General features: G+C 42.0%; 1 protein-coding gene across 1 annotated transcript; it reads left to right on the top strand.

Annotated features, from left to right (window-relative positions):
* Positions 1-653: 653 nt before the first annotated feature.
* LOC126547764 (uncharacterized) lies at positions 654-16,115 on the top strand. Its single transcript, XM_050195742.2, has 3 exons — positions 654-843; positions 1,576-1,758; positions 8,175-16,115. Exons 1-3 carry the CDS (start codon positions 777-779, stop codon positions 8,399-8,401), a joined length of 477 nt encoding a protein of 158 aa, XP_050051699.1. The 5' UTR covers positions 654-776; the 3' UTR covers positions 8,402-16,115.
* The last annotated feature ends 1,376 nt before the right edge of the window (positions 16,116-17,491 follow it).

Raw genomic sequence — 17,491 nt, 5'->3', positions numbered from 1 at the left:
ACTTCAAGCCTAATCTGTCTCCTTCTGTACCACATATGTCCATGAATACCTGTAGATCTTCTGTATTGTCAGTCATTAATACAATATCATCTGCGTACATCAGTCCTGGTAATGACTGTTCAATCAATTTTCCTTGTTTGAATAATGATAGGTTGAAGCCGAGACCGATTTGCTGTATTTTGGCCTCTAAACCTTGTAGGTACAGCATAAACATCAGAGGGGACAATGGCCACCCCTGCCTAAGCCCCCGCCGAATCATTACAGGCTCCGAAACCTGCTTTTCCCATTGTATAATCACCCGGTTACATTTATAGATATCTTTTAAGAACTTCGTTACTCCATCTTGCACTCCTAATGTTTCCAGAATGCCCCACAAGCCCTCTTGAAGTACACTGTCATAGGCTCCCATGATATCCAAAAAAGCCAGCCTAGGGGGTCTGTGTTCCTTTTCAGCTATTTCAATGCACTGTGTCAGTGACAACAGATTGTCTTCTAGCCTCCTAAAACGAGCATCACGCCATAGAATAAAGAACAACTTGATCACGCCTAGGCACGTCGTACCTTTATAAACGGCGCGTCGTACGTCGTTTGAAAAAATCCACACTGGCAGCGCCATCTGTTAGTTGGTATGAGAAACGTAGTCACATCTTACGCGTTTCAAAAGTGAGTCGCGCTCCGTGCAGCAAGTGGTTGTTGCGTTGTTATCCGCTGCGGAAGTAGAGAAGAAGACCGTTTGTGTTTAGATCGTAGTTTCAGGTTGTGTTCCACCAGAAACCATGAAGAATTTAGAGCCACTAAGTGTTATCACTGTGGCATGCATTTTCCTCGCCTGCCTCTATCAAGGTAAGCGCCAGAACCTGCCGTAGTTGTTTTCGTTTTCCAACATGGCGATTACCGTACGAAAATGATGTCAAATAATCATGTGGGCGCAACAATGAAGGAATTAAATTTTTCTCTAGAGGTATAACCAGTATAGGTTAGCGTATAAAGCGAAGCTGAGTGAAAATGCGATGTTGGTTTTGACATAGTGATTTGCCGCGCCCAAGTTCACTGTCGAAAGAATACTTGTTGGGAGTGGTTTCGCGAGGCTGGCCAGCGTAGTAAGTTTGACAACGCCTTTGACTCAGATTCCTTGCTCGATCTTGGTGAGTGTAAAATGGAGCTGTGCTTAGTGGACTGCGGTTCGTGGAGCTTAATATGCCCGGTCTTTGGTCCAGTTAGCTACTCCAAGCATTATATCCGTGGGCCAATTAATGCAAAGACATTCCTCTGCATCAATCGTTCGTTTGTTTATCTAGCCCAGTGTGAAAAGACAGTTGGCGACTTGAAATCACTTGACGCTAAGTGCAGTACCAGATGTGTTCCTTCAAATCTCCTCGTTTTTTTTTTTTTTTCAAGCTTAATAATCGAAAAATGTGTGCACTACATCAGAAAGCTGTTTTAAGGCTAGAGTTGTTATGGGACGGTCTCAAGGACAAGCATTATGGCACATGACTCTTTTGAGAGTTACACTAAGTTGCAACATGAAGAGGCCGAAGCAAGTGATTGATTGTATGTACTTTGTCACTCTTTCAGCAATGGCCATCAAGTGTTACCAGTGTAGCAGCAGTGAGGATCCCAAGGGCGAAGACCTATGTGGAGCGTATGCCTACTATGACAAAACCAAGAATACGGCTGTTGAGTGCTTGGGGGAAGAGGCCAAGGCACTAGGCACCTTCTGTTACAAGCGTATCATGCAGGGGCCTAGGGGCTTTATCTGTGAGTCCTGTTTTGTATGTGTTTCATTTGAAAGAGGGATGCTGGTTATTGTGCACAATTTCGCCGACAGTTCAGTAATATCGCCCACAAAGGTGGAACTTGTTTGCCACAAAACTACATTTAAAAGTGCACAGGCCTCCTTAAATCATGACTGTTCCTCCACTTGACACTCCACTTTGACGCCAGAAAGTGTATCGCAGTGTGGCCTCTCAACTGTTGTGTTCATTGCACTTCAGTGCCACTTCCTGAGCAAAAACCCATGCGTCCTCTTTATATACTTCAGTGCATTGGAGTGGAGTGGTGTTTCGAAAGCAATTGATCTTACAAATTTCAGTTATTTTAGTGCAGTGTCCTGTTCAGCTGATGGTTAGTTTTGTGGTTTGCTTGATGAAGTCGAGGGCCGTTTTTTAATATCGAGGATAGGTGAAAAACTTCTGTGTTGGTAATTTATGTTGTTTAAGCTGCTCTGGTAAGTTACATTTCTGGGACACCGAAAATCTGTCTTCCTGTGTGTGGAGACATGATAAAAAAGAAAAGGCGCAAATGTGAAAAGGAGCGATTACTGTGCTAAATCTCCATAACAGCATGGGTTTGATGGTTTCTGCTTGGACCAGTTAACAGTTTATTGATAACATGAATTACATTGTATTCTAGGAATACCAAAGACTCAACCTGTGAGTTTTTATGACTTTCTCCACATAAAAACAGCACAAATGCATAAACATACTTGGAAATTCTTGACGCTGCATAATTCAAAAATGAAAACTTTGACCTTTACTTTCTCCGCTAGTAGCCAACCTTTTTTCATCAGGTAAATGGAAAGAGCCTTTATAAACATACTAAATGATTTAGTGTTGCTTTGTAGTGTCTACTTTAAGTATTCTGCATTAGTGAGCAAGTCTGGGCACTACTAAAAGACAAAGTATCAGAATAGTTAGTCATAGTTATACAGTCCTGCCAAAATATAATGAAACTGGCACTCCTGTAGGGAGTGCACAAGTTGGCGCACGAACTTTGTATGGGAGGAGCTTTGAAAATCCAACTGATAACAGAAACCCCAAGTTTCACTGCTGCTCATATTTACTCTGTGAGCAGGAATGTAAGTTAAGGTGTGCAGTCATGCTTAAAGTGGCAAGTGTAAAACTTGGAACAGTTTCTTTAATCTTGAATTCCTTGTGAAATGGAAGAAGCTGTCAAAGGAGTGCATAAGATTTTTGAGTAGACGACTTTAGAAAGTGGCGTGTGCCCTCAAGCGGCTGTTGGTATGGCATTATGGGAATCTTGATGGAAGGCGCGCCACTGTCTACTTCACTTGCAGTCACCCGCATAGGATGTGCCTCGTCTAGCTGGAATCAAGCCTCCTGCCATCTTAGCTAACAGGTCATAAAGATAAGCGCAACCAAAGTGGCCACAAAATGTGGGTTCTGCAGCAATCATATCTCTGCACATTCGGTGCGTCAAGTGCATTCATGTTCCAGCAACTGCTCTTTGACTGCCAATTATATATTCGAAGCCCGTGAGTCATGACCTGCATGACCAAGACAAACTGCTGAGAAGACAGTGGTATGCCATCGGAACATGAAGAGGTTTTGTCTACACTACTACTTTGTTGCATTTTGGCTGTAAATATGCGTGGAGACATTCCGACAGCAATAACATTTAAAACAATTTGGCACACAAAACAGTTTCTTGTGGGGCTCTTGGCCTTGCGTGCTATGCACTGGAATATGCCTCATGCCAGTTAGAATACCGAAAATGTTATTTCGAATGGATATCTTTGGCTATGTCATTCTACACATTTCGGAAAGTTGCTAAGAGTGGCCAATGGGTTGCACGTAAACATTGCCTGCCGCTTGCTCTTTCTTTCAAGCATGTGCTGAAAAATATGCCTGGGAACAGCTACGAGGTTCCTCCAGATTTGTTCTTTATCTTTAAAGGGACACTAAAGGCAAATACTAAGCCAACGTGAACTGTTTAAATACCATTCCAGAAACCGTGCAGTGCTTGTTTTGTGCCAAGAAAAGACTTAGTTTCCGAGAAAATTGCATCTGAAGGGTCCAAATACCTTTTTTGAAATTCAAATCTCCCGCCACCCAACCGGACTGAGGACATTGCATGCGCCATCATCACCCTTTGCTGCTGTCGGTGAGTAAAATGGCATCCAAGAGATGGCGGTACCGAGCCAAGACAGCGCGGTATATTTGCCGTTGCAGCTGCTTTTTGGTCCAGTGTAGTAGACCGTTCAGGCATCCCACAACATCACATGGAAGTTGAATTCTTTGCTACGTGCAGTATGTGAGAGTTCTGCGAGCCAGCAAAACCAGCGCAGCACTACGCGATAACGAAACTACTGAAATGCAAAAGCGTGGGCAGCACAGAAGCAAGCGAAAGCGAACCCTTTCATAATTTCAAGGAGTTCCTTTTTCTGAAAATGAAATAGAACTGGACAAGTAGCATTTTATTTTGTCTTATAATACAATATAAGGATATTTTTTGTAACAAGTGGTTGAGTACTAAGGATAGAATTTAAGTGAGAGGTGCTATTGTCATCGGACAAGTACTTGAATGTCCCGGGGGAGTCTGTAACCATATCCTGCATTTATCTCAATTTCTTGAATATTAAGGCTCCGTTCGCAATAATGGTGGCGCCTCAGAGATTCTTGAGCACTAATCTATCACTTTAGCTTGACTTAATATTTTCCTTTAGTGTTCCTTTAAGAGCACAGCGAGAACACACTGTTTCACAAAATGCTGTGGAACCCTGACTGATTGCAGCAGCCATCCAATAATGTTTACCAGCCTTTCACGTGTTTCGTGGGCAGGTAACTTCTCACACATTTCTCCCAGAATAGTGGTTGTGTTGGCAAGTGTAGCCGAAGTGCCTGTGAAAAAGAAGATCAGCTGCTGCAGCTGCTGACCCTAATAATTTTTGTGCGTAGGATGAGCATGTGCAGTCCACGCAAGACATTTTGTGCTCATGGAAGTACAAGCTCGGGCTGGCTCGCGTCACCGGACCTACGCTTCTGGAACTACGTTACCCATAGACACCCTTTGGAGCATGCGGTTGTGCTAGTGTTTTGATGGAGAGAGGGCTTGCTGTGCCATCCCATGATGGCCGTCACATCTAGTTATACAGCACATGGCCTCCAAATCCAAAACTGACCCTCAATGTTCCCAAATGCCTTTTGCACCACAGGTGGTGCTGACTTTATCTAAAGTCGTCTATTGTGTGTTGATGATGTGATGTTAAGGGCCGACTGCACTAATGTTTCGAACAATATTGCTTATTCTTGGACATTTCCTTCTGCACGCATCATCAGAGGTTTACCTGGCCATTTTATCATCTTCAACATCTCTGCATCTCACAGTGAGGTGTCTGCACCTCTGCCCAAAAGTTTGTTCATGTGGCATAGCATTTTCTCCTTGCACACCCTGCAACACTTTTTATGCACTTACACAGCTATTTCTTCAGTCTCACCATAAGTTGGAGCTTAATGGGCTGCTTGAGTTTCACATGTGCCATATTTAACTGCATTATTGTACCCTCAATTGCAATTTGCAGAATAACTACAATAACTATGGTTTCGTTTTTACTGTGTTCTAACATATGACCCCAGGTGACGCAGAAGGTAGTCACACGGGGGCAGGACATTGCGAGGTTTTGATACTCCTCCGGCTGGCTTACTTTGTCATTTGCTATGCTGCTACATCGCCCCTCAACGAATAGTAACATAGGAGGTGACCGAGCAAGATGGACTGAGTGGCAAAAAGTTTGAATGCCCTGCTTTCACATAACCACATTCTGCTTCATGATGTTGCAACAGAGTAACCACCTTAAGAATGAAACAGAAACTGTTCGTATTAAAAAAAAGAAATAAAAAAGGAGACAAATAGCTGATCCTGTAAGGAAGTCAGCCGAAGCCATACTTACAAAATACCTTGCTGGTAGTGTAATTATGTTGTCGTCGTAGTAATTGAAGCTTATGAACTTAAGGCTCTGGCCAAGATGAAGTATGTTCTACTTGTGGTGCAGAAACACTGGCATTAAGATAAGTGCTTGTAGTTCAAGCATACTAATACTTTCTAGATAAAGCTGCTCTTCGTACATTGTTGTGAAATGTCTAAGGTACCTATTACAGTTGATGTTTAGTACACATATTAAGCGAGCTTTATGACGATGTGTATGCAATGCGAAAGCTGCATTGTTGTTTTTGCTGGCACCATTGAGAGTGTAGTTTATCAGCCTGTTGCCACTGACCTCCTCACAGGTTGTTTGGCCAGAGCAACATCACTGACGTTCGTCTCCTTTTCCTCTCACAGAAATTTGTTTCTTCCCTAGAGCTGTATTGTGCAGCCATATGTTCTGAAATGCACACATCAGGACACACAAACTTTACTGCTATAGGAAAGTAGAATTTTGAACCAGCTGGTGAAGCATATTTGACTGTGGTGAAGTGCAATATATGGGACCAAAGGAAGACTAGACAGATGTGTCCCATCTGTCTCATCTTTCTTTGGACCTGTGTATTGTGCCTACCCCAGCCAAACTGTGCGTGACTAACTCTATTAAATTTTTGCAGGCTAATTGCTTTCTTGAACAAACAGTTAAGCCATGAAACAGTGTGGTAGATACCTGTATCCAATTAGCTGAGATGACATAATTAGCCACACACACACTTTTGCTTTCATTAATAAGTTTCAACACATCAAACAGAGCTTAAAATGGAACAACTTATTGATATCCTCACCTATTGTTCCATTTTCTGAATGTTTGCCTACCTGCTCACTTAGAATGACCGTAGCCGAATGAGCACTTTCACATCTTGTGAGTGGATTATTGATTTTCCTTTTTCACCAAGTCGCTTGTAGAAATTTTCAGTGGCTTGTGTGTGCTTTTTTTTTTGGGTGCTGTCAGATGTTTTTATGCGTTCTTGAAAAATTTAGTATTTCCCTGTGCATTCTTCCCCTCGCAAGTCTTTTTGCAGTATCAAATTTTGAGCTGGTTTGAACTGCTACATTCAGATGCAACAATATTGTCATAAACAAGAATAGCAACATGAAGCTATTTTCATATTTTAGTAAATGTTTCGCCTACAACATTGTAACTCTGTAATCAGTGATGGCAGTTCACAGCGACCATTCCAGGTATTTTTTCCCCAATGGGTTTTTTTCTAAGGTCAGCCATCTCTGGAAAAGTGTGTGGAAAATAAATGAAATGTATTTAATTTAAGCAGGCTGGATTCCTAAACAGAGTGCCTTGGATGAAATATAGCCATTGTTTTGGGCACTTTTCATGCAATTCATGCCACTTAAGGGATTGTTTTGAGAGGGGCGTCTATTTTCCCAGGATCGTTTAGCCATCCTTAAGAGGGGGAGTGACATCATATGCTGGGAAGGAATCCACACCAGGTGTTGTCGGAATTTCGCTTATACAATGGAAGTTGTAAAGAGCTGTCCAGAGAACATCTTACCACAAGAATTTTTAAGAAGGTTCTATTAATAATGGAGAAAGGAGCAAATGAAATGTTCCAAGGCTATGGTATGAAGAGGTGAGGTACCCTTTACTCAGTAACATTTCATCAACATTTCTCCCCCGATTTCTGCATATTGGAGCCGAGGCCCCATGTCTTGTTCATGTCACAACCCCACCTCCATTTCTCCTCTCCCCCACACTTTTTTTTGTTGCTGCGTGGCATATCTCCAGGGTTATTTTGCACATTTTTCATTTCATGGGGCGCACATTTTGTAACTCGCGGGGATTCTCGCATTGACGTTACTGCTCACTGTTTGTGTATTGCATGTGATGTAGTGCAATAGCTGCAACATTTCTGCTGACAGGAAGAGTGCCTCCTTTCTTCCACTCTTCCAGGAAGAGTGCTGACAGGAAGAGCGCATTTGAGTTTTTCACTGTTTTTGCAGTATTCACCAGTGTAATACTTTGGAGACATAACTTTCACCGCATGATCTACGCACTCCACTGCCTTTTTGTAATGCCCGAACCTCGTCAGTGGCCCTTTAATAGGTGGCATTGCTGTGTAGTGCGATGTTAATGTTGTGAAGTTGTTAATGTGATGCTACATGCCTGTATTGCTCTCCACTTGCATAATATCAGAAACAACTGGCATTAAAATGGTAATAGGAAGTCTACTGTTATGCTAGTTTTTCCGAAGATTTTGTGTAGTTATAGTTTGTTAGTGTGTCACGTACCTTTCTGCACAAGGTTTGTTGTCCATAGGGCATGGGTCAACTTGTTTTCCATTTCGTGCTTTTCACATGCATTGTTATTATTGCTAATCTTGTTTTATTATCACTGTAAGCATACTTGAATTTGAGTCAAAATGTGTGTTAGCCTTCTGGCACTCCGATTTTACTTATGAAAAAAAAAGCTGATTGACGTTTATGTATTTTTGTTGAAGGGGATGGCCGGTGGAGAAGTGTGGAGCGGCGCTGTGCCCAGATCTCGGAGCGGGGTGTCAACTGGGGTTGTGACTGGGGCTACCACGAAAATGGCGTCTACTGGGAGGAGTGCTACTGTGCTGAAGATAGCTGCAATGGTGCTGACCAGCTTAATGTCCGTTCACTGCATGCCCTACTGGTGTTGTGCGGAAGCCTCGCATTGCTTAGGCACCGTAATTTCTTCTGATTGGTTAACTACTTCATATGCATTCTGTAAAAAGAAATTTTCCAAAACTTGGTGACATAGGCTGGAAGATGCATAGGAGGAGTCTTGTGGTTTTGCCTAACTCCGAACTACATGGGTCTCATGCATTGTACTTTATGCTCTTGCATCCTGATTCTTCTCAGTTGACACTGAATCATTGAATTTCTTCCATAAGAGACATTTTCTTTTTGCGGTTATGTGCAGCTATGTACATTTCAGCTGGTTATTCATGGCAACATGTGAAAGAGCCTGTTTTATTAAGAGGATATCGAACACACACCCCATGAAGATGAGTGTGCTGGAAGTATATGGCTAACGGTTTTTAGCATTTTTGTTGGAAATATTTGAGTGGGCCTGATGCTTCAAACTTGTGTGTGTGTGTGTAGTATTATACATTAAGTAGTATCACAGTTATGATGGACTTTGCTTGTAAAGCACAGAACTTTGTCAGATATGCAGTGACATTCTGAAAAAAGAAAAAAAAAAGATCCCTCAGCAATTAGGGGGGATATTTAGTTATTGCTTGAAGTGCAGACCTGTGATGCTAAATGCTTCAGACAATTTGAAGCATGAAGTGCACTTTTTTTCACCTCTAGATTAAGGCTTGTAGAAATGCTGACTGAAAAATTTATCATTGTGCTGAGTTTGTTTTATTATAACCACTGAGTGTAACGCTCCGTCCATTTTTTACACCTTGTTCTTTTATTGCAAGATGCCACATCCCAAGATATTGCCAATTTTTCTCAACTTGTGCATCTCATTACACAAATACCAGTACTGTATACCTGGTAAAGCATTAGAGTTTAAATGCACCAGGGCATGTTGTGTTGTAGAGCTTGTTGTAGAATTCCTTACCACTAAAATGTTTGAGTTGAGCTTGTGGACAACCAAGTATGCACATTTTTTATGTTGATATCTCTGCCCTTGTGCTGATTGGTTTTGCTCTGCAGAAACCTTGTCTCCTAGCTAAGTTGTAAAGGGTATGTGAACTGGAAGGCAGGCATTTTGCCAAGTTTTTGTCTTCAAAGATTCAAGGTAGTTCATATTAATTTTAAAGCTTAAGAAGTCCAATTCTATAAACAATTATTGTCAGCTATATGGGAGAGTTGTGTGTTGAATTGTTTACCTAATTCATAGAACAATGTGATTGGAAGCACAGTATGCACTTTGACACAGTTATCTTGGTTAGATAAAAATTGTAATTTATTTAGTGTGGTGCCAGTTCAAAAAAAAATTTTTTTTTATAAGGGCTGATGCAGGGGAGTATAAGAGCTGACTGTGGTTTGTTGCTAACAAAGAGTTTATAACTTCGTGCTTTCCTTGAGGCTTCTCTGCGGGCCAAGATACACTGAGTAATACAGACAAAACTCAATAATTCTAACTCGAAGGGGCTTGAAAATTTGTTCGAATTAAAGGAAGCTAATTGAATGGAGGACTTACCTGCAGTGGAGCATGTGCACTGAGCTAACACATCAGTGGGAAGCTCCAGAGGATTTACTCACGCGCATTTACAAATCACAGTCAACGTCCGATTTTTCGGGCTCCATAGGGGCCGCGAAGACGTCCGAAGAATCAGACGGTCCGCAAAAATGAATGAATGCCTTTTACTACCCCTGAAGGGCTCAAATCGCCACAAGCACATCTGAAATAGCCCTGAAGGCCTGCCAGTACACTTATTAGGCATATCGGTGCTTGTACTGTGATAAGAGACGGCAGGGGCACGCGTGTTTAATTAAAAGAAATGTACCATGCCCTGCGACAATTGCCCCCGTCTAACTTTTGGCATGCTGCATGCTGTATTGTATACACTGCTGTATTGGGACGAAACTCTTTCGAGAACCGGCATTATGCAATGTCCCATACTTTCCGTGCTCCAAAGCCATTGGCAAGGATTACAAAGACGGAGTCAATGTCATTGCTAACAGCGGCGAATTGTTTAGATGAAAACATGGCACCGAACAGCAAGAAGCCTGGTAACGAACGTTGAAGTAGCTAGGCCTAGCGTTGCCGCAGTGTGGCTACAGCTGCCAACGGATCTGCTGGTCGGAGGTGCTGCCGTGTGATGATTTGGCACGCTGCTGAGAGCATTGTCGGAGCGCAGTATATTCGAATTAACCGTCGCAAATGCTTGGCACCTTCGAATCACGAGTGTTTTCGCCTATTGGAATACATATAACTTTGACGGGACCACAGCGTCAGTTTGAATAAACCAAAAGTTCGAATTAACAAGATTCAACTGTAGTTATGATTTCCAGTCGGCTTAGCTTTTTAGTGAAAGTTATTACAAATATTTGCTCAAAGGTTACAAAGAAGGCTGCCTGTGAAGTTTCTTGTGAAAACACCTGTATGCAATGTATGCCCACCTCTTGCTGCCTTGTGTTGGTTTTGTCAACTTAAGATTGTCAATTAACTTGTACCCACTGCCTTGAGGTTGTCGTGGTAACTTGCTGCAGTAATGTGTGTCCTATAGGACACCAAGTGAGTGAACTCTGTGTCGGCACATCAGAGTGTAGCCTGAATGTAAAGGTACATTTACAAGTATGATATTTTAAAACTGCAGTGACACTGCTTCTAGCTTGTCTCCAGCTCTCATTCCGGAGTCTGAATGCAAACCAGAGGGGACACCAATATGAGAATGCATGGAGTATAAAAGACAAGTGACAGGTGTTTCTGTCTGAATAATTAAAATAAAATTAAAGAGAGGGCACATATGGGATGCATACACTGTTGTTTCCGGTTGTAAGCCAGAAAAGCTGGAAGAAAAATTCATGCACCGCCATTTTACCCCTCAGTATGCAAAAAGCCTTGTTCTACAGACCATCAGTTGGGAAGAAGGTGCTGGCAGCCCTTTCGCGTGTGTGAATAACCAGTCAATACCAGTGTACCCTGCTACAGTGAAGTCTGAAAGACATGGAAAAATTCATTGCTTTCTTTGCCTAGTTCATTCACTAGATTGAGGAGTGCTTTTTCAATGCAGCGTTGAGACCCCATATTTTGATAGCACACTCAATTTTTTCTTTATATGCAGTGTTTGCAAAAACTTGCACACACATTTTCCTGAAGCTTTTGCACAGGTGTTCGCATAAATATTTTTACATAAAAGTTTATTTTGAGAGCGTTTCTGCCCAGTTGTGTTCCCCAGTAGAGTTCTATCCGTGCATGTTTATCTCACGGATAAAGTACTATTTTGCAAGAACTATTCCGTCCATGATGCCTAAGCGAGTATGATAGGCAGTACATACTTCATTATGTCGTCCTTCCACGGCTATGTGGAGCAGCCACAGTGCAGAAATGAATGACTTGTTTTTGTGATGATCACCTTGCTCATCTCCTTCATTTCCTTAATATGTTAGAGCCATGATGTTTAAAGAAAGTAATATTTTTTCTTTAAGTTTTTTGTTCTAATTTAAAGGAAATGATACAGTAGTCATTCAGCTGTTATTAGAGAATATGCCTTTGGAGTGGTTTGAACTAGTTTACTTTTGTGTGTTTAACCAATATGTAGTGTTGATGGCAGCAGCATAAAATAAATTTATTTTAACCAATAATGTATGCATAATGAAAAAAAGTCGTAAGTTTCTTTCACTACATGAATAAAACCTATGAAATTTACTATGCTTTGTTACATGCTACTGGGCAGGAATTGCAGTTTGATAACTTAGCTAAAAGAACTCGCTTTGTTGAGTGTGATTAGTGAAAATGCACAAAGTGCAGCAAATCGTATATGACATTAAATGGTACGGAAGTGCATGAAAGGATGGGCGCAGTACAGGGAAGTTTGCTATACAAAAACAACTTGGCTCCTGGAGTGCTAGGCAAGAACTGATTTAATCCCCGCAGTGTGCATGCCATTGAAATGTTGTCTTGTGCGATTTTCTTCATCGTCGGTGCCACCACAGGGGGCTCCTTTGGAGAATGAGTATTGCCAACGCACACACGCTTGGGGATAGAAGATAAGGATGGGTCTTGCGCTGTTGGGCCTATTGAGGCCGTAGCAAGACAATTTCTGAAAAATCAGAGGAGCAGCCACATGAGCCTCAACAAAGGCAGGTTTCTGCCGGTCCAGGGATACGACAGTGTCATGACCATTCCCACTCAGAGTTGCTCTTATCCTGCGTGTGACAGCGTGGTGCAGACCGGTGTATGATGCCTTGAGAGAACAGCAGGTGGAGTTGACGTGAAAGAATACATGCGTGCTGTCTCGTAAGTGATGCTGGACAAACGGCGACTTGTGTTGTTGGGCTTGGGTAGGAGGAGCACGTGGGCGCGCGAAAAGGTACACTAGTTGGCGAGCATGAGAAGAGTTGGGTATGTGCCTTGATGTGGCTATGTTAGCTCTGCTGGCAGTTGTAAGGAGGGGCCACAGACGAGGTGAGAAGGCACGCAACCAAGGTTTTCTTTGATGGTGGTGTGCAGTTCCAGAAGTATTATGGGAAGAAGTGTGACCGATTGGTCACGGCTGCTGTCAGCCATAAAAGCGCAGCTCTGAACTGGTGATGGAATCACTCAACAAGGCTTTTGGGTGGTACGCTGTAGTTTTGAAGTGGCTAGAGGAGTCTTGTCAACTGCTGAAATAGGACCACCTCGAACTGTCGGCCATGGTTGATTACAGTCTCAGCCGGAGTACTGAAACAGGCAACCCATGTGGAGACAAGTGTAGTGGCAACAAGCTCTACTGTAATGTTTGATACTGGTGCAGCCTCCGACCAATGCATGGAACGGTTGACAATTATCATTATATATTGGAATATCTTTGTAGGAGGAAGAGGTCTGAATAAGTCAATGTGAGTGACGCCGAAACGAGAGTCTGAGAGAGTGAATCTGGCCATCAGCGTAGTACAGTGCCTGTACACCTTGCACTGTCAACGAGCAAGGCACACATGCCGAGTCACGCACATCCACATTCATGTAAGGCTAGACGAAATGCTCTGCCACGAGCTGCTGTGATGCGTGAATCCCAGCATGTTACAGATGGTGAACGTGTTCAAAAATGAGATCACGTAGTGGCAATGGAACTCAAGGAGGGTGGCATCTGGTAATCTCATCACTGTCACAGACGATGGATATGCTGGGAGTGGGGACAGTAGATGTCATGGAAGTGCAGTGACAGAGAAGGAGATGAGATGAATGAAGAGTGCGAAGTTTCCTATTGTGCTCTTGCAGTTCTGTGAGACGCTGAAGCATAAGCTGGGGCATTGCAAGGCTTGAAACGTGACTCAGTGTGTTGGCTCAGATGTCGGTGCCTTTCACATGTCGAGGATCGATAGAGAATTCAGCAAGGAAAGCTAAATGACACGTTCCTCTCACAGAGTACGTAGTTTTCGATAAGGAGAAGGCGTTTGTCAAAATCCTGTGGTCTGTGAAAATGATGAACGGGCATCCTTTCAAGAAGTAATAGAAGTACTTGACCGAAATGTATGCTGCAAAAAGCCCTAAGCCAAAAGCACTGTAGCACTGCACTATTGGTAATAATTACTTGCATCTAGTTTTTGGGGCATTCGTGGGCTGAAATGGAACACCACAGTGTTCCCCATGCAAATTCTGGGGCTGATCCTTCTCAACGGCGACTCGTCGATGCTTGCGCTGTCCACCTGCCTCCTTTCCACGTGCAAAACCTGGACCTCTGGTTCCTGCAGGCTGAGGGGAGCTCAGAGATTGGCAATATCACATCTGCGTCAATAATGTGGGGAAAAATAGTGGGTATTGTGAAGCGCTAGGCAAGAACTGATTTATTGCTTGCAGTGTGCGCACTGTCGAGGTGATCTCTCATGCTGTCCTCTTCGTCGGAGGTGCCGGCACAGCAGCGTCCCCACACACTACGTGTGGGAGGCATCCACCTCTGGGTGGATGCGAGAATGGTGCTTCCTTGCTTTTGGATGTGCGAGGCAGTTCAAACCTTACATGCAGTCAGGAATCGGATATAAAGCGCTGCAATAGGTAGTCAACTTAAAATAAGAACCAAAATATTTATTTTTGAATTTTTATGCCTATGAAAATATATACATTAAACATATGCTGGTTACGGCTGTGTGAATATCTAAAATTTCGAATATGTGTCAAATAGGCTTTGTTATTGGACTCGTATTCGGTTTGAGAATTCACTATTTGAAATTGTTGAATATTAATTTTTGTTTGAATATTAAGCATAACGCTTATTGGAGTATCAGGGGACAGATACCAATACAAGTAGAAACTATTTGAATGATTCCATTGCAGGAGAGCTGTGGTTGATTAGTGCAGAGCCACTAATTCCTGAGCAAACACACAGGGATAAGTGCTGCTCCACAATTTCCTGTAATTTACCAAGAATGTTTCATTTATAGGAGCTTAGAAATCTAGTGTCTCTATAAGCAAATAATTTATTTCCTACAATGGCACAGCACCCCGTGTGCTGTTCCCTTAGGTCAATACTGTCGTAATTGTGCACCACATAATTGAAAGCAGCTGTTTATCATATACAAGCTCCTCAGTGTACGGATGTCAAGTTATGAATGCCATTATGTGCATGTATCAGATAATGTATATGAGTCTTTTTTCACCAAATGTGACTCTACACAAACTTTATATCTCGGTTTGTGTAAAAATGAGAAAATATTCAGTATTTGATTTGGAGGTCATTTTTTCTAGTATTCATATTTGATTAGAAAATTTTGCTATTCGAACACCCCTAATTCTAATTCATTCTGGATTTGCTCTAAACAAACTGTTTTTTGGCTGTTGGTTCGCTTTTTGGTTTTACTTTTCTTGGACATTCATATGCCTGTGCAGCATAACCAGCTTGTATGTTATACTGCACAAATGTCTCGGGTGCACAGTGCCTCACTAGTGGGCCACACCATTTCTGTGCACCTTGAGATTCTTTATGCCATGTACAACCAGCTTCCCTAGTGCAACCAACTTCCATGCAATTTTGTTTATTCTTCGTAAACCTTATGCAGAAATAGAGCTTTTGTGCACTTGCTACCATAGAGTTTCCTACAATATACTAGCTTTGCAATCTTCAATGCTGCTGTGAGGCTGTTGGCCATATTGAGGCAATCAGCTGAGATTGACCTTGTCTTGCTCACAATTACTCATCATAGCTGCTGATTATGGCTTTTTTCTTCTTTTCTTTTTTGTGACGTTTGTGTGTGCACATGTGTGAGTTGAGGAGTCACCATTACCAGATCTGTGGCACCTCTGACCATATATTGAATCTCATTTATTTCAGAATTATTACAGGATGGGGTGCTCTCTTTCTCGCTAGCATTTATCGTGTTTGCATCTGTTTGAAGCCATGTTCTAAAAACATTGTTCCTCTCATTTCAAAGTGCATAGTGGAGATTGTGAATCGCGTCTTATGTGAGCCAACTAATTTTTGTGTGCTCACAATATTCATGCAATGTGTTTTAGGTATGCTGAAAAAGCCTCTGTGTAATGTGAGCTATCACTATTACTGCCTTAACAAACATGTGGCAGTTACCTAAATCTGCTTTTTGCATTTCCTGCTGTTTGGCTGATGCCCGGTTACCATGTGTTATTTCATAGTGAATTTTAAGCCGATGCCATTGTTATTTAATCATAATATTGTTTTTGTCCATCCATTTTTATATTTCATGGCAAAGTTGAGTAGTAATGCTTCTGGTGAGTGTTGGCATGTACAATATTCAAGCAAGAATTTACCAGAATAAATGCAACTTTTTACACTTTAAAACAACTCATTGTCAGTGCCTCCTTATTAGAATTAGCATTGCTGTGTTTATTTCCAAAGCCATATGGCTGCAAAATGGCCTGCCAAATAGTTTCATATTGTGAATGCTCAAGCAAACTGCAAAGAGGTCATTGTCCCAATATGTTTCCACTTAAGACATGAATGCTGCTTTTCATGGCATCGTTCTCGCACCCTTCTTGCATTTTACTGGTGATGATGCATCACACAGACTACTCTGTAAAAGCGTTCATCAATAAATGCAAACAGTCAGGTTCAGGACCTTAACACTACATTACACTTTACTTTAACTGTGCAGTATTGGGTTTGGTCAGTACTTGGGAGGGATCCTTATGTTTAGGCATGCATCCATCACTCGCGTATGTAATTAGGAGGAAATACCTGGTGGCTTCGAGAAATATTTTCGTAGCTGTGTAGTGAAAAATTTAACCGGAATTGCAATAGAATTTTGCCTGTATAGGGTGTCTTTTCTTTAGCTGCACCAAATTTTTTAAACATGCATCTGGCAGATAACACAATTCTAATCCTTGATGTAAATTACTTGATCAGGTGGCCATTACTTCTTTGAGAAATCAAAATACTTAATTAAACAATCAGCATAATTCCTGCCCACCTGGTTGGATCTCGGGCACCCCGCCCCACCTCAACGAGACGGCCCATGACACTGCGCGTGTGCTTACCGACCACGCCGTCAACCCTGGGCAACCGTGTCTTGACGAGTTGGAGGCGAACAAGGATGCCTCAGTAATGTACAACGAAATCGCTAAACACTTACCTGTGACGACGTCTCTCCACCCTTACACCCCAACATAAACATGCCGCAGGCGCTAACGCTACGTGTGTTACAGACACACCTATTGCAACCCCGCCACGTTACACATAATCAATCCAACCTTTAATAAAGTTTATACAATACAATAATTATGTTAATTAACTTTTAAATAATAACATTACGGCCACTAATTCAATATATGAATTATAGTTGGTGAGTTCGCAAGGCGTATCCACTTGTAACTGGAACGAATTCTCTGGACAGCACCAGTATTGAGCTATTAGTTTCCAAAGCAGCCGACGAAATGCATTGGTGTTCCAGTTACTTTATTTTTTACGAAAATGCTGTTTTATTAATTGAAGAACAAAACTAACTGGAACACCAATGCATCTTCGTCAGGCACCTTGAAAATACTATCTCGAAACTGGTGCAGTCCCAAGAATTCGTTCCGAGTGAATCAACCTTGTGAACTCACCGGCGATAATTTGTAGATTTACATAGTGGCCTTAATGTTAATAATTGAAATGTTAGGTAGCATAATTATGCTAATTATTTAATAGCTTTATTTTCTCATAGAAGTAATGGCCACCTG

Source organism: Dermacentor andersoni, chromosome 1 (assembly GCF_023375885.2).
Source record: "Dermacentor andersoni chromosome 1, qqDerAnde1_hic_scaffold, whole genome shotgun sequence".
Classification (NCBI taxonomy): domain Eukaryota; kingdom Metazoa; phylum Arthropoda; class Arachnida; order Ixodida; family Ixodidae; genus Dermacentor; species Dermacentor andersoni.
The sequence above is the reverse complement of the archived record's forward strand: the minus strand, read 5'-3'. Positions and strand labels throughout refer to the sequence as shown.